The sequence below is a fragment of the Leptinotarsa decemlineata genome, unplaced genomic scaffold (genome assembly GCF_025532065.1).
Source record: "Leptinotarsa decemlineata unplaced genomic scaffold, Ldec_3_MD MMD2_tig00001393_RagTag_RagTag, whole genome shotgun sequence".
NCBI classification, from domain to species: domain Eukaryota; kingdom Metazoa; phylum Arthropoda; class Insecta; order Coleoptera; family Chrysomelidae; genus Leptinotarsa; species Leptinotarsa decemlineata.
Genome location: NW_027412562.1, coordinates 7654631 through 7682361, shown reverse-complemented (window position 1 = coordinate 7682361; position 27731 = coordinate 7654631). Strand labels below are relative to the sequence as shown.

At 34.5% G+C, this 27731-nt stretch overlaps 1 protein-coding gene across 5 annotated transcripts; it reads right to left on the bottom strand.

The window, feature by feature from the left end:
• Nucleotides 1-965: 965 nt before the first annotated feature.
• LOC111512490 (5-taurinomethyluridine-[tRNA] synthase subunit GTPB3, mitochondrial) lies at nt 966-26695 on the bottom strand. Of its 5 annotated transcripts, XM_074175936.1 has the most exons (7): nt 26481-26558; nt 25846-26394; nt 21709-21885; nt 19721-19944; nt 7270-7552; nt 1528-2014; nt 966-1470 (listed from the first exon to the last, which is right to left on the bottom strand). In XM_074175936.1, the coding sequence occupies exons 2-7, from the start codon at nt 25961-25963 to the stop codon at nt 1218-1220; spliced, it is 1542 nt and encodes a 513-aa protein (XP_074032037.1). In that variant the 5' UTR covers nt 25964-26394; nt 26481-26558; the 3' UTR covers nt 966-1217. The 5 variants fall into 5 exon arrangements, with proteins under 5 accessions (XP_074032037.1, XP_074032039.1, XP_074032038.1 ...); XM_074175938.1 differs by lacking the exon at nt 25846-26394 and having other exon boundaries at nt 26481-26695; XM_074175937.1 differs by lacking the exon at nt 26481-26558 and having other exon boundaries at nt 25846-26439.
• Between the last annotated feature and the right edge of the window lie 1036 nt (nt 26696-27731).

Here is a 27731-nt window from a genome sequence, read left to right as displayed (position 1 = left end):
GTGCGGTACGCGGAGCGATATAATAAGGCGATAGACATTCGAATAATAGTTGAAGTGTTTTGTTGTAGTTATTAGTTAAGTTTCATTATTATACAGTGTAGTCAATTATTGGTAAACCCACGGGGAAAAACGTAATAATACATATGATAAAAGTGTAACTGATCAATCACTGTGGGTATATGAAAAATAACTAGCAAATACGTAGCAGTCATTGTTTAGTACTACGGCAATAACTTTGAGAGAATTATGTCTCAAGCGATATCCCTCGCGTATGCTGTTGAATGTCTACCACATTTTAACAGCAAATAATTTCAAACGTGATGTTAACAAAATTAAGGATTCAAAATACCCTTATGTCGTCGCTTTGAAACATTATATGGGAAGTACTTTAAAATTAATCGTGAACCTTGATGAGGTTCTCTCATAGAGATTTGAATTTGTTACTGAACCAAATATTATTTTGTTTACTATGTGGAATAAAAAAAACTTTTGCCTTGCTAAACAATATTTCTATTATACATCTAAGACTGTGAATATATCAGAGTTATAGTCAAAGGTTATTGACAATAAAAGATTAATAATTATTTCAAAGTAATGTTTTGGTTGTTAGTGTTCTCCTTGTGTTCCTCCTTGGATTCTTGTGAGTTATAATTTTTTTTTCATTATTTTTATTATCATTTGGTTAATTCTACGAACTCACTCAAGTGTGTCATACTTTTTATTTTGCTCCTAGAAAAAATATAAGTAAAATAGAGGAAAAGCCACCTTTTATTGAAATATAAATGTTTGTTCTGTTTTCCTTATGACCTCTTAATGATTTTATTGAAATTGTAGTCTTGGAAAATGTTTTTGAAATCTGGGATTATTTTGATAATTCACCTCTCCTATATACACACCCACCATACCTGACTTAAAAACATACAAGTAAGGAAAAGTGAGAGAAAGTAAATCTAAATTAAACCCAATTAAAAGTAGTCATAAACTTTATTATCCGAGTTGTTTGAGGATTCACATCCAGATTGATTGAAATCTGAGGTCGCGGCCAACACTTATTTTCATCCAGTGCACAGGAAAATTAATAGTGGCACAAAGTATATCTTTTCATCTGTCATAAGAACAATTAATGCTCCTTCAGTTTTCTGAAGAACTGCCTTTCATGGTTCCTGTACGAAAAACCATCATTTCCGTAGTTCATAAGACAGGTTTTCCTTTTCATATTATTTGCCAATACAAAAATCCTTGAAAATAACATCCAGCAGGTGGTCAGTTGTAACATTTCCTGTTAGTTTTCCAAGGTGACGCAGTGATTTTCTCAAATACTCTGCCATCAGCACCAAATCGTGTGATTCGTTTTGGAACTCAAGATTTATTTTATCCAAAAAAATTTGCAAGCAATGTAGACAGTCAGTAAGATGTTGGCGATGTCTTATTTGATTCATACTGGGATGTTCTTCAGATGGTTCGCCGCAACTGAAAAAAAAAATAGTTTCTAATCCCAAACTAACAAAATTTTGCAAGTTTACTTACAGAATTTTTAGCTTCTCAGTCAGTCTATTGATCAGATTAGGAACGCCCTCTTCTGTTCTGCAGGACATTTTCACAAACCTTTCCTCATCTATTTCAAATTCTCTGCCAAGCATATCAGATTTGTTGAGTACCACTATACAATGCTTGTTGAAAGATATCGTGCGATCATCTTCTGATGTGTTCATTAAATCTGGGATCTTCAGTTTTTCAATATATTTTTTAATATAGTTGTCAAAGTCGGTACTCATATTTTGTTCAGTTGCTTTAGCATACTTTCCTGAATCTATGACGAGGATTACTAAATTTGATTTTCCATACATTTTCAAAGCTCTCTGAATGCCCTCTTTTTCAACAACATCTTTGGTGGTCACATTAAGACCTGCAGTATCAGCTAACACCAGAGGATACCCAGCTATATTCAATGTAACTTCCAATACATCTCTGGTAGTACCTTCAATAGGAGTTACAATCGCAGCTGGACGTTGGCCTAAACAGTAAAGGTATTCACAAAAGAGTTTAGGTCAATTTTGCCAAAAAATAAAAAATTGCGATCTACATTACTGTGAAAATTTTTTGCCAAAAAAATTATCCTATCAAATTTGTCTATTTCTAGTCATGTGTGTCGAAATAACCAATGAAACCATCATTACACTGATAACTACCCATGGATAGTTTTCACGGGTAGTTATCACTTATGCATGACATTGCTAAGCAACCAACACAATAAAGTTGTTTGACATTTCAGTAATTCAATTTATTTCGAAAATGTCACTTCCTCGCTTTGGTGTTCAAAATGATGCGGCAGGAACATCATAACTAAATAATCAATAGTATGCGTGGAAACACCTATGCAGTAATCGAGGCAAATACAGCAAGATCAACGGAATATCATTATACGAATTGTTCTTTTAATAACTGTGTGTTCAATAAATAATTTTGTTCGAATTGCAAAAAATTTTCTCACCGAATATCCCTCGAACATTGATAAATAACTCATAATTTTATCACAACTTCCTCAAGCACGTTATTTTGGGTAACATCCCTCCGCCTTCGGCGTCGGGATGTTACCAAATAACGTGCTTTCGAAAACTGTGATAAAATTATTTCGTTAGTTATCAATGTCCTTGGGATATTATAGCTGATAATCACTTAAAGTTCGTATGATTATGTAGATATGATTTAAGATTGCCTAGATCTGGACAATAATTCAATCTGCTCTGATTTGAAAAAAACAGGGGAAATTGAGTAGGACAAGACGATTCCCCCAGTTTTCCAGGGTTTTCTACTATTTCTGTGTAATATTTCTTCTGTACAATAGTTATCCCTGCCTATAAAGTGACGTGAACGTTCAGAGAATGTCAAGACAGAAAAGTAATAACTTCGCTATATATGAATGTGATGTGTTAACCTGGTCATTATTTCCAATTATCCAAAATACTAACGTCACAATAATTGGCGACAAGAAAGTAAATCGCTCATTTCAATTTTCAATCTATAGAATTCATTCAACAGGTGATAGTTTACCGTATATTACCACTGATCCTTCCTGCATTACAAGTTTGTAAGCCGCCAACCTCCAAGAGAGTGCTGAAACTCTTATGGAAACTCACTTCCCAGGTTCTGTCTTTCCTGAAACGACGAACTGGACGGATGTACCAACAACACCCTCACAATACGACTGACAATCTGCTAGTGCAGTAATTGACGAGGACAAGATAAGATGAGCCATATCGGGCTTTTCCCCCTTCAAGTCACCAGGACCTGACGGTATAAGACCAGCCCTACTTCAATGGGGACTAGACATTCTTATGCCGCACCTGGTTGGAATATTCAGAGCCTCTCTAGCTCTGAGGTATATTCCCAGTAAGTGGAGAGAAGTAAGAGTAGTATTTACACCCAAACCAGGTAGGATGGACTACACCCTACCAAAAGCATTCCGACCAATTAATCTCAAATATTTTTTTTAAACTATGGAGAGGCTATGTGAGCGGTACATAAGAGATTAAATACTAGTTCACAACCCACTTCATCCAAATCAGCATGCATATACTCCGGGAAGGTCTACTGATTCGGCCCTTCACCATGTGGTTGGCAGAATTGAGAGATATTGGACAACAAAGAATCCACCCTGGGTATATTCATAGATATCGAGGAAGCGTTTGATTAATCAACCTTTCCAAAAATTACCCAGCAACTACACTCCAGGAATGTACCCCTGGTAGTAGGAGAATGGATACTCAAGATGCTCTCTAGTAGAGAAATACGTAACAATGTAGAAGACATCACAGTGAAAGGACTGGTCATGAGGGGATGTCCACAGAGAGGGGTCTTATCACCCCTTACTGCGCAATATCTGCTGCAGGCAACCAGTGATGCAATTGAACCCAAGTTTGTGTTTAATAAACCCCACAAAATACAAATAAAACAGAACACAGAGTCAGATGCATATATACAGACGGCTCAAAAACCAAAGAAGACTCAGGATGTGGAGTGTACTCCAGATCACTAAGCCTAAGGATTAAGTGGGGAATGGGGAAAAATACCAGCTTGGTCCCAAACATAACTGGCTGTTATCTCAATCGCCACAAAAGAAATAACCAGGAAAGGAATTTCTGGCAAAAACATAACAATTTGCACTGATAGCAGACAAGCCCTATTAGCCTTGAACAGGCAACTTATAACCTCAGGGCTAGTACTAGAGTGTCACCAAGATTTAGCATAAGCCTCGGTAGATAACAGCATTATCCTGAAGTGGGTTAAAGGGTATGACAGGAGTAAAGGCAATCGCATTGCCGACTCTTTAGCCAAAGAAGCGGCTGGACTAAGAATTTTAAGACCCTGATGATTTCGACAATTGCGGAACTAGCCAAATGTTAAACCCATGCTCAATCCTTAAAGAGATGGGATGGAATCAAAGGATGCAATCTTGTCAGGATCACCTTGGACGACCCTGGGAAGCTGGCGCCGAAGAAATATCTGGCGATGTCCAGGAAAAATCTACACTTAACAGTAGGATTTCTGACTGGCCACTGTCAACTAAGGAAACACCTCCATAATATGGGGCTAGTGGACACACATCTATGCAGGAAGTGTGAACAGGAAGATGAGACTGTCAGGCATGTCCTGTGCGAGTGCCCGGAGTTATCGTCAATAAGAGAGTGTGTGTTCGGCGAGTCTTGGCCTACACCTGCCGATATAAAGGAGATGTCTCCCAGTGACCTGTCCACCTTCCTGGAAAGGACAGGATGGACGATGACCTAGGAGGACAACTCGGGAGGATGTACAATGGGTCACATGTGGCCTAAGTGATGTGGGAGTACTCTCACCCTCCCTACTCTACAGATACAGATACAAGTTTGTAAATACCTTTCTAATATCATAATTATGGATTCCCAACATTTTGCAACTTTTATGGTCGCAATTCAAGAGCGAAATCAACCGTTTCTGGCGCAATTCTTCAGCCAATTGCGATCAAATGAGCAGAAAGTTGACGTTTCTTCAAATTTTTCAAGTATCGTACCTTTCGAAAACTACGATCAACGACGAGAAAAGTTATTCTGTGATAAGGATAAAATAGCCCAGCTTCTATGTGTTTCAATCGGTTCATCACATTACAATAACAGCTCAGCTGCATTCTTAGGTCTTGTCCATTCAAAAACCTGACCTACGACGAATTGATCAAAGCTTTCAAACAAATGCTCAACTGAAGAATGGTTGTTTCTCAGCAATACTTTCCCAATATGTTTAAAAAAGTCAAAGCATAGTTGAATATGTTGCAGCTCTTCAACAAAAACTCGTAGAATGCTATTTCTCAGTGAACCGGGAATGTGACAAAGTAATTTCAGTACCTGACAGATTTTTCTGTGGATTTCGAAACGACTGGTTACAAGAACAACCAAAGCCACTGCCTTCAAAGCGAACATTGAAAGTAAAGAACTCACTCACAGAGATATGAAAGTACTAGTTTCAATATATTCGGTACCAATAAGTTATCCAGTTCACCTTCTGGATATTTTTTTAGAGCCGTTCTAAATCTCGCACCAGGTTTCAATCTCATCATTCCCAGACACGTATACGTGTTGATTATGAGGCCCTTGAAATCGATAATTTATGTATACGATTTAAAAAAGATGATCATAAAATCAATGATTGCCTCACTGACAAGACAAAACTCAAATGTGCATCACATTCGAAGAAAGGCCTTGTAGCTCGAGTATTTTAAGGTTGGAGATAAAGTAAGAAAAGCACAGATAAATAATAACATATACTGCACACTTTAGAACCACCACAAACACCCTAAGGCATACCTAGGAAATATATATTCAATAATTGGGTTTGAACTTATATACAAGAACTGTTAAAAGAATAAAGTGAATGTTGAAATTCGATTAGCAGTTCCAGCTGTTTAGCATGTTGAATTTGTTGGTGAGAGGTATAAAAGTTAGCAAGTGTTTTGCGTGTTCGGTCATTTTCTACTTTCGAAAACAATAGATAAAAAAATATGTACCAAACTTTGTGTAAAAAATGGAATTGAGTACTCAAAAAACTCTTGAAATGTTGACAGTGGCATATGGTGATTGTGCTCTGAGTCAGAAAAATGTTTACAAGTGGGATAAGCTTTTCGCAGAAGGTTGAGAAAATGTGAATGACGACGCTCGCCATGGACGCCCCAGCAAATGCGATGAAAATGTTGAGAAAATTAAGAAAATTGTTATGGAAAATCATCGAATTGCTATTAGAGAAGTTGCTGAGGATGTCGGCATATCGATTGGCTCATGCCATGTAATTTTTTCGGAAATTTTGAGCGTGAAGCGTGTGACAGCAAAGTTCGTTCCAAAGAAAAAACCATCGCATGAGCATTGCTAAGGAATTGTTGAATGCCGCCAGATTTGCTTAAAAGAGTCATAGCTAGTGACGAATTATGGATATATGGTATGACATTGAAACCAATGTCCAATCGTCCTAATGGAAGGGCCCAGAGAGGGAAAACCAAGAAAAGCACGCCAAGTTCGATCAAATGTCAACGTTTTGCTCACTGTTTTCTTGGATTACCGTGGCGCAGTGCATCAGAAGTTCTTGCCACATGGTCGAAAGGGCAATAAGGAGTATTATCTTTAAGTTATGCGCAGCTTGCGAAAAGGAATACCAAGAAAACGTCCGATATTGTGGAATCACGATAATGCACCTGCTCACTCGTCATTGCTTGTCCGTAATTTTTTGGCCAAAAACAATACCATAATCATACCTCGGTCACTGTATTCACCCGATTTGACCCCCCGCGACTTTTTCCTGTTCCTAAGATTGAAGAGACCTATGAAAGGACGGCGTTTTGCAACGATTGAGGAGATAAAATGCGAGTCACTGAGAGAGCTCAAAGACATACCAAAAATGCATATCACAACTGCTTCAAGGATCGGAAAAAAACTACTTTGAAGAAGACAGAATTGAAATTGATGAATAAATGAGAAAAATTTAAATTCACATTATTTTTTCAACAGATCTCGTAGGGTGAATTCTTTTTTCGACCATATGAAACCATATGAAAAATAACCTCGTCGTAGCTGACGAAAACAAAATGTTTCTCAGTTATTTTGAATGGCATGTACACTAATCAATTTCCAGAAATACTGAACTGTGCAAGTTTTGTTATGTGAACAGTTTGGAACTAGTGGATATAATTTCACAGAAGCTGAAAACTATAGTTAGATACTAAAGTCAATAATTTTGACATTGTACACTTACACAATAAATTGAGAAGGCTACTCTTTCCTACATTGGGCTCTCCTAAAATAACTGTCTTAACCCCTGATCTCAAAATTTCTCCTTTCCGCCCATCAGTTAAATGCTCATCGATTTCTTTCGCCAAAACTTCTACATTTTTGGTGACAGTCTGAATTATATTGTGTTCCAATGTCTCTGTTTCTTCAAAATCTATATGGGCCTCCAGGTGTGCCAAGCTATTTGTCAGTTTTCCTTTCCATCTATTGTAGAGCTTGCTGAGTGATCCTTCTGTTTGCAAAAAAGCCTAAAATATACATTTACTTTTTACTAAACATTATACAACTTTTATTCTTGGATTCTGTATTTTTTCTGCAAAAGTACACTTTTTATTAGTTCTTTCTGGGCATATAACCAAAACAAAGGTCTTTTTAATGTAGCCGTTACTACTATGGATGTAAGAGTTACTACGTGGTAGGAGATCATCATAAAAAATGAGAAATAAAGCTTTCCATGTTTTTTACCACTTTTATTTGTAACTAATATTACTGCAGTTTCGTCCTATGAGGACATTTTCAAACAATTACAACAGTTTATTGCTAGTACTGTCAGAATGTGCAACACCAAAAAAGGCACGCCAAGTTGGATCAAATGTCAAAGTTTTGCTGTTTTCTTTGATTACCGTGGCGTCGTGCATCAGGGATATTATCGGATATTTCATGAAAGAAAAAGCACACAAGACGCCATCGCAAAGCTTACTTCTTCGATATACAATGCTCTTGATACCAAGAAATGCTGTCTGGGTGTTTTCGTTGACCTAGCAAAGGCTTTCGATACGGTCAGTCATGGACTTTTGCTGGAAAAACTGGAACATCTTGGTATCAGATGAGTGGTGTTGGATTTGTTCAGAAACTTCTCAACAGGTAGGAAACAAGTTCTAGTAAATGGAATTTTGAGTTCGGAGGAGTCGGTTTCATGTGGCGTTCCTCAAGGTATGGTTTTAGGGCCTGTTTTATTTATTATTTATTTGAATTCACTATTGAGGCTGTGATTTTATATGTGGCAGAATCGTGGGATAAAGTTAAAGAATTAGCAGAACGAGATCTGCAGAAAATAACTACATGGTTCAAATGTAATTTATTGACAGTGAATGTGGAGAAAACACATATTTTACCATTTGCATCTTACGAATGAAGTTTGCCCAGATACAAAAAATATGTTTGGAGAACCAATATGTGAAACTGACAAAATCAGTGAAGTATCTGGGGATCTTCATAGATTCCTTCTTGAAATGGGATATTCATATCGAAAATCTAAAAAAGAAAGTGAGATCAATCTTTTATAAATTCTATTTATGTCGTCAAATACTAAATATCACTGAGCTCAAGATCATATATTTTGCTTTGGTCGAATCTCTGTTAGGTTATGGAATTATGGGGTGGGGCGGCGTTAGAAGGATTCACCTCCAACATTGGAAGTAGTCCAAAAATAGTTCTGAAAATAATGTCATCCAAAAAAAGGTATTTTTCAAGCGATCAGTTATTCAAAGATCTGGATGGATATCCGACAATTATATGCCAAACACTGTGTGAATTTCGTTTTGAATAACCCAGTATATTTTGAAAGGATATGTCATACTTATAGAACGAGGATAATAGTTGCTGATAATTTTAATATTCCAAAAGCCCACAAATCGGTGGGGCAGAGATATAGCAGCCAGGATATACAATGCATTGCCAGAAAACATTAGAATTAATAATAATAAAATCAGATTCAAGAAATATGTGAAAAACTGGATTCTCGGAACGGATAGAAACATTTTTCATATGATGATAGATTAAAATTAGGGGAAAGGAAAAAATTAGGGGAAAGGAAAAAATTAGGGGAAATGACTAAATTAGGGGAAAGGGAAAAAAAAAGAAAAAAAATTGAATATAAAAAACAATTACAAACATATGCATATACATATGTACATCGTTTGCCTTGTATGAGCTGAACAAAATGTCAGGTTACTGTTTCTTTTTTTTTTGGGTAAGATCCATAACTTCTGTAATTTTCAATTTATATTCATTCATTTTATCTTTTATATTATTTTTTCAATTAGTTGAATACCTCAGCGACATTCGTACATTTATTGTTTCCTGCTCTTAATAAGCTATCATGGACAGGTTAACTAGAACCTAAATGACTGCTCTGTTTTGTTTGCAATATTGTAAATTATGAAAAGTTGGTTGTATTTTGGAACTGCAAATAAATTATTATTATTATTATCTTGAAGTTATACGCCGCTTACGAGAAGCAATACGAAGAAAACGTCCGGTATTGTGGAAAAATAATTAATTTCCTTTGCATGACGATAATGCACCCGTTCACTCGTCATTGCTTGTTCGTATTCATGCCTCAGCCACCGTATTCACCAGACTTGGTCCCCTGCGACTTTTTCCTGTTTCCTAGATTGAAGAGACCCATGAACGACCGGCGTTTTGCAATGATCGAGGAGATAAAATGCGAATCACAGAGAGAGCTCAAAGACATACCAAAAAGTGCATATCACAACTGTTTCGAGGATTGGAAAAAACTCTGGCACAAATGTATAGGACAGACCTCTTATAATTTCAAATGAAAAATAAAAACCTCTGTCAATTTTGAATACGGATATTTCAGGACTTTTCAACATGTTCTAATACTTGACTCTTTATTGATAATGTAATATTATCAATGTTGCCAGTAGCACACACTTGTATGCTGCACACCCGTGCATCGAATTTCCGTGATCACTTCACTGTGTTTATATTGCCCTTGTAATATAATGTGATCTGTATATCATTTGAAATAAACATGAATCATATACATAACTTTTGGTTATCAGTTCTGAATTCTTTCATAAATTGAGAGTCACTGAATGTTGAAAAAATAATGTCAAAAATGAAAACGGTAGTTTTAAACTGAAAAAATATAATGATTTCACACGCAAATGAAAATGATTATGTAGGTGTAAATCAAGAGATCTTTTTTTGCGGAGAATAAAAACTCAAAGTGGTCTCCACAATTTATTATCACCCTCAGAAGACTTTGAGTTTTTATTCTTCGCAAATCAACTGTACTCTACCTTGAGATATAATGGACTTCTACCACAGGTTAATTTTTTTTTACTGAAAGCTCGTTTATGCTTATCCGAATATTACCTATTTTATCGCAAATCTTAAAATAACAATCGCATTGAGCGTTCATACTTTAACGGCAAAAAGTATTTTGTACTTTTTTATGATAAAAAACATATTACATTGAATACTCTCAATAATTAAGAAAATGATCATTCTTATCGGTTTTATCTTATCGGATTCCTCTTCCAGAAAGGCAATGGAGTAGAGTGGAGGGCCACAAACCAAAAAAAAACATCACTATCGCTACAACTAGCCTTTCTGCAAGAACAGGCCCTGTGAAAGAGGGGGGAATAATGGGTACAGTGTTACCGGGTCCCTTGCACTTCACTAGAGGGTCAAATGTAATATGTTTAATAAACTGGTTATAATAATAAATGTCTCAAGGTAGATGAATTAACTTCGTCTTTCTCTTTTATCTTTTCTGGGTGCAAAACCATTTAATGTCATCATTGAGGTGGGACGGTAGCCTGATGGGTTGACGTGGGGGTTTGCTCCACTCACTAAATCCACCGCTGTGCGAACCGGTGGTTCGATCCGCAAGGCCAGACGATCGATTTTCACTAACTATCGTCCCACCCGTGTAAGGAATCACACGATAAAAGGTAAAACCTCGTTGGTCCTTAGCTCGCACAAGTTTCGATTTTTGAGAGTTTTAGTTCGTAGGGGGCGACACGTGCTTAATGGAAAGAGATTTAACAGATTTAACAGCATGGCCTAAAAGTTAAAGAATGTTATAGAGAATACAGGTCCGTGTTTACAAATTCAAAGTTTGGGGTCACTCATGAAATACAACGCTCTGTAAAACATTTTTATCAAACATAAGAGAATAAATAATTCGAAAAATTTATCTCTCCCAACGTATCTACCAGAGTTGGGTCGGATACAGAAAAAAAGGATCCGAATACCGGATACGGATACAGAAAAAAAGGATCCGAATACCGGATACGGATACTTTCAATGAATCCGGATAATTTTAAAAAAATTACGGATACTTTCACCTAAAAATGTACTCGGATACAAGTATTCGGATACTTTTTTCGGATGCTTTTAGAGTTAGTTAAAATAGTGTTTTAATATATACAAGTAAAAATACTAGGGATGAATATCAAAAACAAAAAGTGATAAAAAAAGATATGAAATAAAAGGAATTCAAAAAACTGTTTATATTTATTTTGAAAACAAAGAACATTTCAGTGAAAAAAATATATTTTTAGCTTTTACCACATTGTTCGCTAGATGTGACATTTATATCTATAATAGTACCTTTGAGTTTGAATTTGCCTTCGTCAGTACCAATACCTCAAAGTGTTCATCACTTAAATTTTTTTCTCTTTGGCGTATCAATCATAGTTGCAAAAGAGAAAAGTCTTTCTACTGGTGCTGACGAAGGTAAGCATGTATTATAGTTGAGTGACACTTTTTTTAATACTGGGTATTCATGTAATACTTGTAAATTCGTTCTTTTGTATTCCAGATATCTTAATAATTCCAGCTGAATTTTTGTAGTTTTATTGCTACTTTCACTGGTACCCTCAGTACCCTGTTAGTTCATGGTACTACTACTGCCTACAATGCCTACTTCTTGGTTATCTTGGGAATCCGTGAAATCAAAAAAGTCGTCCACATTTTGATCCCCGTTTTCATCTGATTCTCTGTAAGATTCATATTCCATCTGTTTTTTTGCAACATTTATTATACATTTTTTTAATATCTTCCAAAGATTTTTTTGGATTTTTCACAATGTTATACCACTTTAGTTTAAATTTGGGAAGCAGAACTGCTGCTATAATTGGATCTTCCCATTCCAAATTTAAACTTTTTATGCACATTTTTGCTAAATGTTCTCCTCCATATTTTCATTTATTTTGGGTTTGGGCAATGAGTTTTTCATGCTCGTTAATTAAAAAAATTAGACTGGGCAACAAGTATCCAAAAGATACATTGTCTTTACCTTGTAACAAATCTAACGTTAAAGCCAAAGGTTTCATAACTAAGCAGTATTCTTCCAGATACAATAGTTCAGTTTCCTTAAAAGGTTCTAAAGATAAACTTTGTAGCAGAATTGGAAGTTTCTCTCTTACTTGCAAAATCTGCCCAACTGCATCATAAACGGAGTTCCATCTGGTTGCCCCTGGAGAACTCAGTGTTTCCCCTTAATTTTTAATTGAAATTTCATTGCTTTTTGGTTTATTGGATTTTTTCCATAACTGAGCACATTTACTAAATGCATTCTTTTCTCTTGTACGTATGGCTGGAATTGATCTAACAGTATTTTAATAATCAGTGGTGGCTATATATTATATTAAAAATATAAGGAATGGATAATTAATATGGGAATTATGAAATGGCGGTGAAAGATTTTAGAGCCTTACCTCACCCCGTTTTCGAGGATGCTGAACTTCGAGTTTGGGTGTCCCAACCCCGTAAACGGAAGAAAACAAGCCTCAAGTGGGGTCTACTGCACATTTTTGATATATGAGGCACTCTAACAACTCATTTTTCGAGGTGGCAAAGTGCTAAAATTGTATTTCACCGTTTTCAAAGATGCCCGACAAAATGCGACAAGATACGCCTGCATAAAATGGGGCTGTTTGGTCTGGTTCTCATTCATCGAATAATTTAAAAGTATCCGAAGATCGAAAAAAGTATTCGGTATTCGGATACTTACAAATTTGGCCACGGATGCGGATACTAAATACAAAATTTGAAAAACATCCGAATACAGCTTTCGAATACATATAAAGTATCCGGATACTGTATCCGAATACAGAAGTATTCGGATACTACCCAACTCTGGTATCTACACAGTAGATTTTAGTAAATGCCTGCCGGAAAATATCTACTTTTCCTGGCTAATACCACACTAATTTCATCAAAAAAAAAAATTCTACAGCTCAATAAAAGTTGCAATAACAGAGTACAAACAGTTTTTGGAAATATATTCAGTTAAACTTGTATGAAAAAATATAATGCTATTTTGATTATAGAGAGGGTGTCAACGCAGACTACGAAAATGTATTGAGAGAAGGGGGTCATATCAAATAGTTTTTGTAGCGGATTTTTCATTTCTCTTTGTTCTTGAGACTTGTGATTGATATTTACACCATAAGTTTTATTAAATTAACGTGTTTGCATTATTAAAATTCGTTATGAACATTTTACCTATCATTTCTATTTTCATTCAACATTAATCTTTTCGAATAATGGTAGACATCTCAGGTTGGATGTCGTCGAACAAAAGTTTTTATTTTTGAAAATCCCTAAGGCGCTCTCAGAGCAGTGCCTGTGCGATTCACATTGGATTTGAATCGCTGAAGGTTAAATCCATTTGGAAAAACGTTTTCAGGAAGTAAAAGTGCATTTTTATCAAAAATCGTTGCTCCGTTCGATGTTTCCCACGAGTACTTTTATTCAGAAAATTGTCTAAGTAACCTGATTTTGTTGAAAAATATCTGTCATTTCAAAGTTTTGGGGTGTGGACCATCGGCGGTAGTCGGTTCCTGACTTTGTAGCACAACAGCCGACTTCTGCATGAAAGCTCATCAAAGCAATTCATTTGTTTAGTCAATCACCAAAATTTGGCTTATTTTGAATATTATCAAAGAAAAACATTCTTCATTGTGTTACTTTGAGGGCCCGTAACTTGGTAAAGAAGGATTTTAGGAACAAAAGTTATATGAACATCCAAGAGGTATATGTGGGGCTCAATAGAGGTGAAGTGGCTGCGGCAGTATTCTGTGACTTTTCTAAGCTTTTGATTGCGTTGATCACGGAGTGCTGTTGAAAAAATTGTTTCTTTATGAGTTCAAGGAACAACCCTAAATTGTTTTCAATCTTATCTTTCGGACATAATTCAAATGGTAGAGTTACAGAACAACATTCTAGTCTGTCGAAAATAACCTGTGGAGTTCCCCAAGGATCAGTGCTCGGCCCCATTATCTATGTGAATGACTTATCTAATATCGATATACAAGGAAAGTTTACAATGTTTGCAGACGATGAAACCTCACTATGGCATGGAAATGATACAGACTCTCTGAAAAATATAATTGAGGCTGATTTAGAGAAATTCAAATATTGATGTGATTCCAATTTTTTATGTTTCAATGTGAATAAAACTCCAGAATCAAGTAATTGAAAATAAGACGTGCACCAAATTCTTGGTGCACGTCTTATGGATTGATGATACCCTGAAGTTTGATGAACATGTAAAATATCTCAACAAAATACTTGCATATGGCTGCTATGCTGTCAGGGTCATCACTAAGGAGTTGGGAATAGTAGCAGAAAAAACAAATATTTTTCTTTAGTTGAGGCTCATCTGAGGTATGGTACCGCTTTCTGGGGTTTCTGTAGCAAGCAGCTACATATATATATATATATATATATATATATATATATATATATATATATATATATATATATATATATATACAGTGTGACCCATTTAAAATGGAACCACCCCTGTAGAATGTGCATTTTTCAATCAATCTCAATTTTTTTTTATTGAAATATTAAGCATGAAAAACTGTATCTTGACACTAACTTTCACAATTTTAGTTTCATTTCCAAGGCACTCTATGGTTTTTTTTGTTTGTCAAAAACGGCAAAAGTTTATTAGGCAATTTTTGTTTTCAAATTTGACTACACCACTGGATTCGTAGTCGTTATAAATCAAAACTGTCAAATTTTCATTAAAAAATATTTGTTAACAACGAAGTTACAACAACTTCAATTTTGGAAACAAAGTATTTGTTTGTAATTTTTATTCAGATTATAGACATATTTGAGATCTGACAACACTGTCATCACCAAGAAGAACACCAGTGAATTTGTACAGTGAAAATCCGAAGTCAACAGCTCAATGCGTTCTACAGTTATAACTCCTGAAAATATGGTAATGTGAGAGATTTGTGGTGCAAGCGTTTTGTAATAAAAATCTGACTACGCCACTGGATTTGTGGATAATATTCCCTTAAAATCATTCATTTGAGTGTAGGTTACGAGAAGTGAAAATTAAAATAAAAATTGAATTGAATAACAGAAAATTAAAAGTTCATTTTCAAGTTACGCAGTAGTAGACCAAGTTCAGAATCTCATGTCATGGGATCTCCCAATTGCGCTTTTACCAAATCTTGATAGAATCTTGAAGTATTAATGGTCATACTTGTAAGCTTTTTGGAAGTTTCCCAATAATAAATAATAGTACTTTTGTAACAGCGCACCTGGAAAATCACATTTTATGAGATTCTGAACTTACTCTACCTTCTTCTATAGCTGATGAAAACAAAATGTATACAAACAAGTTTCAAAGTATTTATTCAACAATTAATTGCCATTAAGAAAAAACTGATACTAAAATAAACATTGATTTAAAACTAAACATTCAAATTTTTGTGGCTTCTACCAAACCTCCATTAAGTTCAATACATTTATCGTATCTCTTCCGAATATTGTTTACACTATTTCTTATTTGTTGAACTGTAATTTCGGCACAAGCTTGTCGTATCCTTTGCATGAGTTCAGCTCGATTCGTTGGTCTTGTTCTGTATACTTTTTGTGTCAGAATACCCCACAGAAAAAAGTCTAATATTGTTAGATCAGGCGATCTAGGTGGCCATTCAATTAAGTCACTACCTCGTCCTATCCAATGATTTGGAAACTGGTTATTTAGCCACTCTTTAACAATCCTCGAATTGTGCACGGAACAGCCGTCGAGCTGAAAATATAAATTTACTTGTTCCGCAAGAGGCATTTCATCTATTTCGTCCGATAATTGGTTATTTAGAAATTCCAAAAAATTTTGCCCGTTTATGTTTCCATCAAAAAAATATGGACCTATTATTCTATTTTGTACTATACCACACCAAACGTTAACTTTTTCGGAATATTGACTTTTACAATTTATGATCCAGTGCGGATTTTCCGTAGCCCAATACCGAGCATTTTGCGATGAAACTACCCCATTGGTGCTGAAAGAAGCTTCATCACTAAACATTATGCAGTTTAAAAAATTTCTTGTATTCAGGTACTCGCCTTGTGCCCACAAACAAAATTCCATACGTTTCACTTCATCACCTGCCTTTAAAGAGTGAAGAAATTTAGGTTTAAATGCTCTCATTTTGTTTTGTTTAAGACATCGTCGAATAGTCTCTCTCGGTAAGTTTAAATCCAAACTGGCGACTCGTAAACTTCTGTTTGGGTGGTTTCTAAAATAATCTAAAACAGCACCTTCGTTTAAATTTCTTCTTCGGTGATTATTTTTTAAAATATGTTTGCTGACTGCACAGGTTTCTTTGAATTATTTGTTAATTTTACTGACGGTGCTTCTGTCAATGGGAAGTCGATTTGGATGTCTGTGATTAAATATCCTAGCTGCTTCTCTTTCACTATGATAATTGTCCCCAGAAATTCTCACAATTTCAATTCATTCTTCTAATGATAATTGCAAAGCCATTATTAAATGCACGTAACTAACAACTATTATTTTATTTATGATTAACTGTCAAAATCACAGCCTACTGTTGATTTATTATAAAACCTTTGCATAATGAGTTCAGCTTCCTCAAATTATTGATATCTCCTCTAAAAGATTGTTTTAGCTGAGTTATGAAGAATTTACAGGGAACAATTTTTGTCCTGCTCTCTGTTTTATTATTGAATAAATGATTTCCATGCTTTAAATCAATTTGATTTTAGCGGCTATGCGGAAGAATGTACTAAGTACTGCATAACTTGAAAATGAATTTTTAATTTTCTGTTATTCTAGAATACACTTCTCGTAACCTACACTCAAATGAATGATTTTAAGGGAATATTATCCACAAATCCAGTGGCGTAGTCAGATTTTTATTACAAAACGCTTGCACCACAAATCTCTCACATTACCATATTTTCAGGAGTTATAACTGTAGAACGCATTGAGCTGTTGACTTCGGATTTTCACTGTACAAATTCACTGGTGTTCTACTTGGTGATGACAGTGTTGTCAGATCTCAAATATGTCTATAATCTGAATAAAATTTACAAACAAATACTTTGTTTCCAAAATTGAAGTTGTTGTAACTTCGTTGTTAACAAATATTTTTTAATGAAAATTTGACAGTTTTGATTTATAACGACTACGAATCCAGTGGTGTAGTCAAATTTGAAAACAAAAATTGCCTAATAAACTTTTGCCGTTTTTGACAAACAAAAAAAACCATAGAGTGCCTTGGAAATGAAACTAAAATTGTGAAAGTTAGTGTCAAGATACAATTTTTCATGCTTAATATTTCAATAAAAAAAAATTGAGATTGATTGAAAAATGCACATTCTACAGGGGTGGTTCCATTTTAAATGGGTCACACTGTGTATATATATATATATATATATATATATATATATATATATATATATATATATATATATATATATATATATATATATATATATATATATATATATATATATATATATATATATATATATTAATGATGCAACTAATTTTCCTTTATTTTCAGCACTCCTCAAACTGTTTTTATAGTAAATATCATGTGTCAATGATTGGGGTGACCATATAACACAAGTGTACTCCAGTTTATAATAAATTTAAGAATTAAAAAGTACTTTATACTTTATAATACTCATAAGTAAAGTAATGGAAAGTTATGAGGATGAAATCAAGTCTTCTGAAACATTATGCTTGTAATATTTCAGAATATGTACTGAAGTTGAAGTTTGAGGTAAAAACTGTACCTGGATCTTTGATTCCACTGACTCTTTCAATAGGAATATTTTCAATATTATACAGGGTCACCATTAAAGTGCGCACCATATGGGAAACTTTTTTTTTTTAAGTTTCAATGAAGTTTAACTTCGGCACTTGTTTGTGCTTTAAATTTAACTTAAAATGAAGCGGCCAACTGCGACCCACTGACGTTCAGTGACTGTCAAATTCAACTTTTTTTTTTTAATTGAAAAAGTGCATTTTTATATCGAATTTAACAAAAAGTTACTTGAAAAAGTTGTGTCTACGGCAATTTTATTCGTTCGGTTAATTATCATCAATTCATGTATACATAATTACTGAATATTGAAATTTTAATGTAATTTCAACTCTAGTAATTTTATTAATACTTATTGCAGTTTTTGAGTTGTGTCTGCTTTTTCAAAATTTCGAAATCAAAGGTTTGTTTAAGAAAATAGCCAAGTGATTGAAACTTTGCACCAGTCATGTTAAAATTTTTATAGCAAATTTTTAATTTCTCTCTAAAAATGACCGTATAAGTAAAAATGTATCAGAAAAGTTAAACTCCATGATGAGTTTGTTATGTATACATTAATTGATGACAATTACCGGAACTTGTTTTTTAAAATAATGGGGGATATCTGTCAAAAATGAGCAAAACGATAAATTTATCCTAGTTGCATAAAATTTGGCATATGGATATAAAATTGCCGTAGACACAACTTTTTCAAGTAAATTTTTGTTAAATTCGATCTAGAAATGCACTTTTTCAATTAATAAAAAAAAATGGATTTGACAAACACTGAATGTCAGTGGGTCGCAGTTCGCCGCATCATTTCAAGTTAAATTTAAAGCACAAACAAGTGCCGAAGTTAAACTTCATTGAAACTTTTCGAAAAAAAAGGTTCCCATATGGTGCGCACTTTAATGGTGACATTGTATGTTCGCTTGAAGGGGTTTCTTTTTCTGGTGAAGGTTAGCGTTTTACACTTGGATATATTTAACGCCAAGTAATTATCTTTGCAAAAAAACAGAAATACAATTAAATTAATTTTTAAATAAACTGATATCTTCAAATGATTCAATGGATCTGTAAATTTTCACTATAATACAAATTTTGAATACTGTATGTGATCAGATATATCATTGACAAACATAACAAAGAGCAAAGGACCAAGTATTGATTCTTGTGGTACCCCAGAGGAAATTATGAAGGTAAGTGATTTTCTTTCATTGAATTTCGCAAAATTCCCACATTAGAAAGATATGATTTCAATAAAGATGATGCATTTTTTGAAAAAGAATATTCCTGTAATTTCCTTATCCAGATATTAAGGTTTACTTTATCAATGGTATCAGACCTATAATGAATTATAAATTTTACTGAATTGTTTTTAAAACACACTCTTGATAACTAACACCATTATACACCTTAATTTGAATTCACTTTGATGTAGACACTGGAAAGAAAACTTTCTTTAGCTGAGTTTACAGTCGGAATTCATGAATCGTCAGTTTCATAAAAACTACAATTGGTGTGTAGTAGTATATAAATTACATGGAAGAGCGTACTGCATATTACCTGTCTTCTCTGTATTTCTGTTTCTGCCTGCAATAAATCAGCAAGACCTTCCACTTCAGTCAAATCAAGTTTTGCATTGAAAAATGCCCTTCGGGTGAATTCACCCGGTTCTGCAAGCCTCACTTGTGGAATAGATCCCAAAGCATTCAAAATTCCATTAACAACTGCTAATCCACCATGAACTTGCAACTCGAAACTATCTTCACCCGTGAAACTTTTGGGGCCTTGAAATATCGAAGAAAAAATATTTGGAGATACAGTAAATATCTCTAATGAAAACACTTTTCTAAGGATGCGAGATGGAGAGATTTCATTATCATTTGACATATCTTGTTCGATATTCCTATATAATGAAGATGATCAAATATGTGAAGTATATTTTGAAATAGTGAAGTGAAATGGTGAAATAGTTGGCCCATACAAATTTGCATGCGACAGAGTTGTAGCAAACGCCAAACGTGATGGCGAGACCGCCCTTATGCGAACAAACTGATTTTCAATGTAACCCCCACTATAGCTCTTGCAAGACATACAACAGATCTGTACAGAGGCGTATCATTACTTGTCCTCCAATGCTGTTGGTGTTTAGCATTGTCTGAATAATTTGTGTTTCTGCAAAAATGTTATCGCCTAACAAAAAACCAGTCATCAAGAATCAGGATAAGTGTATCATTATATAACATTTTAATGAACTGTACTACTACCTATAATGCGTCCAACTGTCAACTACGAACTGCCTTATAAAGTACTGTTCCCGAGTAGAGAGAACTGGATCCTCCGGGAGAAGGAATTATTAAGAGCAGATAATTGTTGGTTCACAGATGGATCAAAAACACCTTCCGGTTCTGGTGTTTTCAGTCGCAGACGTAGGACAGAGATATCAACCTGCCTAGGAACCTATACTACTGTATTTCAAACGGAAATTTACGCTAGTGAATTGTATGCGGATAGATTGGAAGACTCCAACCTCATACACAAGTCAATAAAAATATTCTCAGACAGTCAAGCGGCGTTGGAAGCTCTTTGTTCCTACCAAGCATCGTCTAAATTGGTATCAAATTGCCAAAAACGACTCTCCTCAATAGGAAAACTTAACAGATTGTCTCTGGTCTGAATTCCTGGCCATACTGGCCAGGGGGAAAGTCTATACTTGCACGATCGCTCGCCATCACGTTTGGCGCTTGCTGAACTTTGTTTCTACAGACATCACGAGGGTATGGAAATTCCCTCTTCATTTGAGTAATTCCAGGATGTCCTGCAGATAAGACATGTCAATAAGGGTTTCAGCATTTGATATATATAGAGACAATACTAGAACTTTCGGTTATATCTGTGACAGCCCCAACATTAAATGTATGAGCTAAAAATTAGAGTGATTTCATAACTCCTCGACTTTTAAAAATTCTAGTACACTTCAATAACGGTTCAACAACCCTAAAAACATGACGAAAGAAAAAATTCTGTAATAAGCTCGGAGATTGTGACGAAAAATTTGTTAATTAAAAACCACTATAATATTTCTCATATCGGGGTTTGTAGATCAGGGAAGTGTAGTGAAAGGGCACAGAATAAATTAGAAATGCTTGAAATTGTTGAATTTGTTGAATGACAATAGGTTTTTAAAACAGATTTGAATATTTAAAAATTGGAAAAATGGAGTGAGATCTATTGATATGACAGAAAGGTCCCATTTAAAAAAGTATGTACACTATTTTACATAATAATTATTCAACAAGTAGCAATTTGGCAACTTCTAGGTATCATATGAAGTTGTTATTAAGATACAATAACAAACTAAAAAATAGGACCCTCATTATGAAGTGAAATTTTATTTGGATGAATATAATGCCATAACATAATCATCTCCTGATGCTCACTTAGTTGGCGAAATGTGTGTCAAGAGACAGTGTTTTAGTTCTGGAATGGGAAGTGTTTTCATTAGAATGACTTTAAACAGAGGTTCCAGCTTTTCAAGCTGATAATCTCACCCGGGAACCATAAAACCAGTCCTTTATCCAAAGTTTCTTTAGTTGTAGGATGTTTTATATGTTTTAAAACAGCAGTTCTTGGTTTAGGTAAAGTATCCGAGTTTAATACCAGTTTCAAAGCTTCTCTTGCACTGCTGCCAGACACTCGAATAACTGCGACCCCACATTTTCCTTGACCTAAAAGGTAGATTTTGAAAAAATGTTTGTCTTGTTCCATGAAATATTGAAACAGTTTTATTGTAATATCCCTGATGGGTATGATAAAGTTTGAAAAAACTGTTCTTAGTAGTGAGAGAAATAAACTTACAATTTATAACCCATCCAGTTTTTCAAGAAAGGTTATAAACCCCTTTAATGACACAAAAATACTCCAGAACTCATATCCTTGTAGACTGTGCATTATCATAATATAACTATTTTGAGCATAATTGGTATGATGCAATTTTTTACTAAAAAGACTTAGTAATTGTTGTAACTGGACCAATATTCACTAATTTGTGTAAAAATATCAGGTCCTTGTTTTGTCTACGAGTTTCTAGAGTAAAGTAGTGAAGTGAAACCATTCAGTGGATAAACAGTACTACATGTAAAAAAATACTCAATTGACATGAACGTGGACAGTACAGTAGACTGGAGCTGAATATAATGATTTTCAAAATGATCATCTTATCACCCAGTAGAATTTTTTTGGAAATACCTACCTGATGACAGAGCAAACACCGTTTGTGAGGAGCTCGAACGACATAGCGTTGGTGTAAATTTTTTCCATATTCTGCAGAACTTCAACATAATAAACTTTTTTTATTATTATTTTTAAGTGATCTTAACCTCACAAATAAGTAGAGTTTTACTGTCCGAGGTTTTTCGAAATTTCGGGTTTCTAACAGTGGACGATACATTCAGTTTCAATACATTTTATTTCGTATGATTTTTCTTCTCTTCGAATTTTTTGGTAGGACTTATAGAACCCGGATTTGTTTGTGTATAATGTTTATTGACTTTATATTTGTTAGGTTAGGTTATTGTTTTTTGAATAAGTTAAATGCACAATTTGAGACAGTGTTGAGAATACTTTATATATAGGTGGTTTGAATAGGTTACTGAGAGACCAATTTGTATTTGTAGGTAGCGAGAGTGGCTTTTTAGACGATAGTGCACTGATTTTTTTATCCAAAAAAACGGGGGATTATCACGAAGACATGGACGCCCAACGCTTTGAAGGATGGTTTGAATCCCTTCTTTCACGAGTCGAGCGAAGTTCGGTAATAGTAATGGATAACGCTTCTTATCACAGCCGATTAGTAGAACAGCTGCCAATTATGACTACCAGAAAAGCAGACATGCAGAGTTGGTTAGGAGTTAGGACAAAAAGGAATTCCATTTTTCGAGGACATGGTTAAGGCCGAGCTTATGAGTTTCATTAAACAGCATCGTGACAGATATCGCCAGCATGTGGTGGATACAATGGCTCGTGCTGAAGGCATTACCATTTTGAGACTTCCCCCTTACCATTGCGAGTTAAACCCGATATAATTAATCTGGGCTCAAATTAAGGGTTACGTAGCTCGTGAAAACGTGACATAAAACTTCTGATGTTCAACGTTTATTAGAACTCCTAATGGAACGGATACGGAAAGAAGATTGGGCTAATGCTGTAGCCCATGCGATCAAGGAAGAAGAGAAAATGTGGAGATTGGACGGGATGGTAGACACTGTTATCGACCAAATACTAATAGATTTAAGTGTGACTGGAGATTCCTCTTCGGACAAGTCAATAACTTCTGAAACTTCATAAGCATAACATAGGTAATTATTTCTTTGCAGTTCTCTTTCTATATAAAAGGAACATAATAATTATTTTGTAAATTTTTCTGTTTTTTGAAGTACCTGTATTAGGCATAATAAGAAAATGTAATCAGTTTTACCATTGACACCAGGTAGCGCCACCTACTATAACAATTTTTACGTATTTACCTATGTGATTAAATAAATAAAAATATTATTTAGGTACGCCTCTGCCGAGTTGGTAAGAGGATTATCCGTTGGTCACTTCAAGTGTGATGTTGCTAATGAATCACCTTCAATTGAAAATTGTTATAGTATAGTATGGGCACTTTTTGAGTGATCTTAACGTTACAAATAAGGAAATAAGTAGAGTGATACTGTCCGAGGTTTTTCGAAATTTCAGATTTCAAACAGTGGTCAAGAAAATTTACTGGCTATTTCATTCATCGTATTATCATAGACTATATACTTCGGACAACAAGACTAGATCAGAAAGCTTGTCATCTGCAAGAGTCCAAATATTATGGATAAACAATTATTTTATTATTAGGAACCTTTAGCCTAATCCTAAAAAGTTTGTTTTTGGTAAGCAGAGTTGCATCAATCCTTACACATATGTTGATTGTAACTTTGGCTATTTTCAAAAAAACACCAGTGTGAGATTTCCACTTGACAGTTTACAAAACCGCGACCCGATACATGACGCCTAAAGATGATATTGTATAGCGAAACACGTGTCGTGATTTTGTAAATTGTCAATTGGAAATCTCACGATGAAATGTTTTTTGAATACGTTTTAATGGATTTTCATCAAGTATCGGTCAGTTCTATTATAATTCTTACCCAATTGACAGTTCCAAAAGTTGATCATGCTTGTTTATCTCACATTGAATGTTGATCAAAGTTTTTTCATTAGATCATTTTGTTTAAGTGTTCATTATTATATAGGCAAGCAAGGGGGCGCGCCATAATTGGATCTCCCTCCATCCTAAAACTTGCCTCGGGCCAACAGTGCACATTTACTCACTTCAAATGGTGACGTTTCTGACACTCACTTCTGTCGTTGAAGTATAAGCAGCGGGTTCAATTGAAATTCTTACTTTATATAGCTTTTATACAAAGGGTTATAATGAAATTCTAATGAAATCTGTAACAAATGCTAACACATATTTTATTTAACTGATATTTTCAAACAAAAATGAACTTGAATAAAATAATCAACTCTTGTAGGTACATAAACTTCTAATCTGCAAAATTGACAAATTGTCACAGTTTTAATTTTCCTACCAATATATATGTGCTATTTGTGGATAATCACAAAACAGTTTATTTTTACTAATATTGTCAAACAAAACATAAACTCAAAGAGAATAATCAACTCTTGAAGAACAAACTTTTAACATGTACTAACCAGTTATTTCAGATTAACTTTTTTTAACTATGCATTCTGAACTTAGAACTATGATAAAAATTAAATGAAAAACTGATAAGACTGTTTTGGCATGGAACAGATGAATGTATCTAATCTTTTATAATACTACTTTGATATATTATTGGATATATCGACTAAGTTATTTTATTTTTTGCAATGTCCTTTCTGTTTTGGGTTCCTCCTGTAATGGCTGATACTGATTGACTATTTCTCTCGAATTTGACAAATTATTACTGGAACTGCTACCTTCTTCAATGTTTTCTTTGCCAATATTTATCAGAGTATTGGCAACAGCATGAATATGTTTGCACAACTTAAAATTTGTTGAGTAATCAGGACAGTCACAAGAAAAAATACATATTTTGCATTTCAAACAAAATGATTTGCAATTTTTCAAGTGACAACTATTACAGTTCCTTCTGACAGAATAATGTGCATCTTGTCCAGTTCAAGATAGAACCTGCCAAATATTTTGTTTTACGCTTACTACAGCATCAAGTCCAAGCCGAGATCCATTTAAATGTCAAAAATCTAACGAACTGTTTTGGTTAGTATTGCAGACATCGTTGTTATTATCATCATATCATCATATTTATTATATACGGCATGAATATGTTTACACAAGTTTGAATGTGCCAAATGGGCAACTGCATGAATATGAATGAATACAAATAAGACAGGGAAAACAGTAAATCCTGCACTATTGAGCTACATGTAATAAACTTTTTTATATTATCAGTCGTTTGAGATACCAAACATTCTGACCAACAAAAACTATGCCTTTCCATGAAATTTGAGGACCTCTAAAATGACGTATTTTAATTCTATTAGGTTTCACCCTAAAACTTATCGTCATCTTCTGAACCATCACTATTACTGTTACAGGTAAAGGTCTCACAGTCTTCAGAACGTTTTAGTACCTATTGTATGAATTTGCTTGCATGAATTTAAATTGTTAGAATAATCTGGACAGGTACAGGAATAGATGTAAGAATAGGCATCATTTTTGTGGATAATATAATGTTCATCAGGTAGCATTTGCGATTTCACATGCCAAAGATTTTCTTGCAATTGTCAAATATCACTTCGCTGAATACTTTTACCTCTTGAATGACGACTTCTCATCATTCTTTGCTTTCGATAAGGTATTGTTTAGGCTGTATTACTTTTCAAACTGAACGGAAAATTGAAATTTGCCAAATACTTTTTTTTAACACTGGCAAACATCGGCGATGTGATTCACGAATGGATGATTTCGATTTTAAAACTATTTTCCCGCCAAGACAATAAAGGAACATTACGTTCCGTTTTTCAACATGGATTAACCAATGGGTTCACCAAAGTCAAGTCAAAAATGTTTATTGGTTCTTAATAAAATTTACAAAATATTGTGATGTGTATTGTGTTGTGTGGGGCCCTGCTATAGGCTTATGCCTCTTCACCAAAGTCGTAACTGGTTATCAGATATACTGTAAAATTGGGTGGTTATAGCGAAATATGCTTCAACGTGATCTTTATTATAGTTCTGAGTAAAAATTACCACCCAAACACTTACATTTTGTATATCTTCCACTCTTTATATGGCCGTTGCATCTCATTAGAGCGCATTCGGCCAGACTCCTCCTGTCCATAGTGAACGATGTTCTAAGGAACAGAAGTTTCTTCCGGGGGTGCAGTGGTCTTGCAATGCTGCCAACCTAAAGTTTTTCATTCACTTTTTCTTTTAACAAAAATACTTTATTTTTACTGATTGCCTCCTTCTCAAAAGGCCTTTGGATGGACCTCATCAAATCCGTCAACTTTCAGTCTGGTTATTGGCATAGGGGGGCGCCAGTCCCCTCAATTCGTCTTTCACTTCAATATTTATATGATCGTGACGTTATTTTGAATAACACCTCTCTTTTGAATCCCACTCCGATCACAACATCCACGTGCCATCTTTGAGGGCGGTCGTTATCGGCACAATCGTCCTCTATTGCGATGGAAGAGGAAGTCTAAATAATATAACAGTAATTACAATCCCATCAAGAACAGCGTGATCCAATGTTTATTTAACACGATATGGTTATTTGAATATTTGAAAAAGGATGAATTCATGAAAGATATCAATACTAGTTTCTCTAGTATGGAGTGTTCTTTAATTAAAGCGTTTGCAGAAGTCATCTAGGAATTGTGGTCAGTGGATTAATTTGATAGAGAAGTAAATACAGACTCCTTAAAAAAATCAGTTTCAAAGTTTTGCCCTTCGATACATGGGTTATACCCATCATGAAGCCCAGGAGTTCCTTCGTTATATTTTAGAAGGTTTACATGAAAACGTTAATAGAATTAATGAGAAACCTGAACCGATCTTAACGGAAATTAACGAAAAATTGAGCGGCAACGGAAAAGCACAAAAGAGACATGGCTCACATATTTGAAGATGCATAACTCGAAGAAATTGTTGATAATTTCGTTGGTTAAAATCCACGATGAAATGCGCACATTGTGGACAGTTATCAGTAACCTTTGATCCTTTCTAGGATTTGTTTCTCCCCATACCACAAACTGACCAATTAAGTTTGTCGCAATGCTTGGATTCATTCACAAGAAAAGAAACTTTGAATGGAAATGAAAAACCGACGTATTCGAGATGCAAGGAAAGAATAAAATGCATAAAGTCCCTATAAATCCATAATTTTTCCCGTTTTTTAGTAATTCATTTGAAAAGATTCTCTCCAACGGAAAGATTTAAAGACAAATTGAATGTGTCAACAAATTTGCTCTAGAAGAGAAGGATTGGACATGAGACAATGTGGCTACTTGC

Coding starts and splice junctions, on each gene's coding strand:
- LOC111512490 (XM_074175936.1), bottom strand. CDS start 25,963: ATGCTACCTGATGAACATTATATTATCCACAAAAATGATGCCTATTCT. Junction 19,945..21,708: donor ACTGGTTTTATGGTTCCCGG/GTGAGATTATCA, acceptor CGATATTTCAAG/GCCCCAAAAGTTTCACGGGT. Junction 2,015..7,269: donor TAGCCTTCTCAATTTATTGT/GTAAGTGTACAA, acceptor TTTACTGTTTAG/GCCAACGTCCAGCTGCGATT.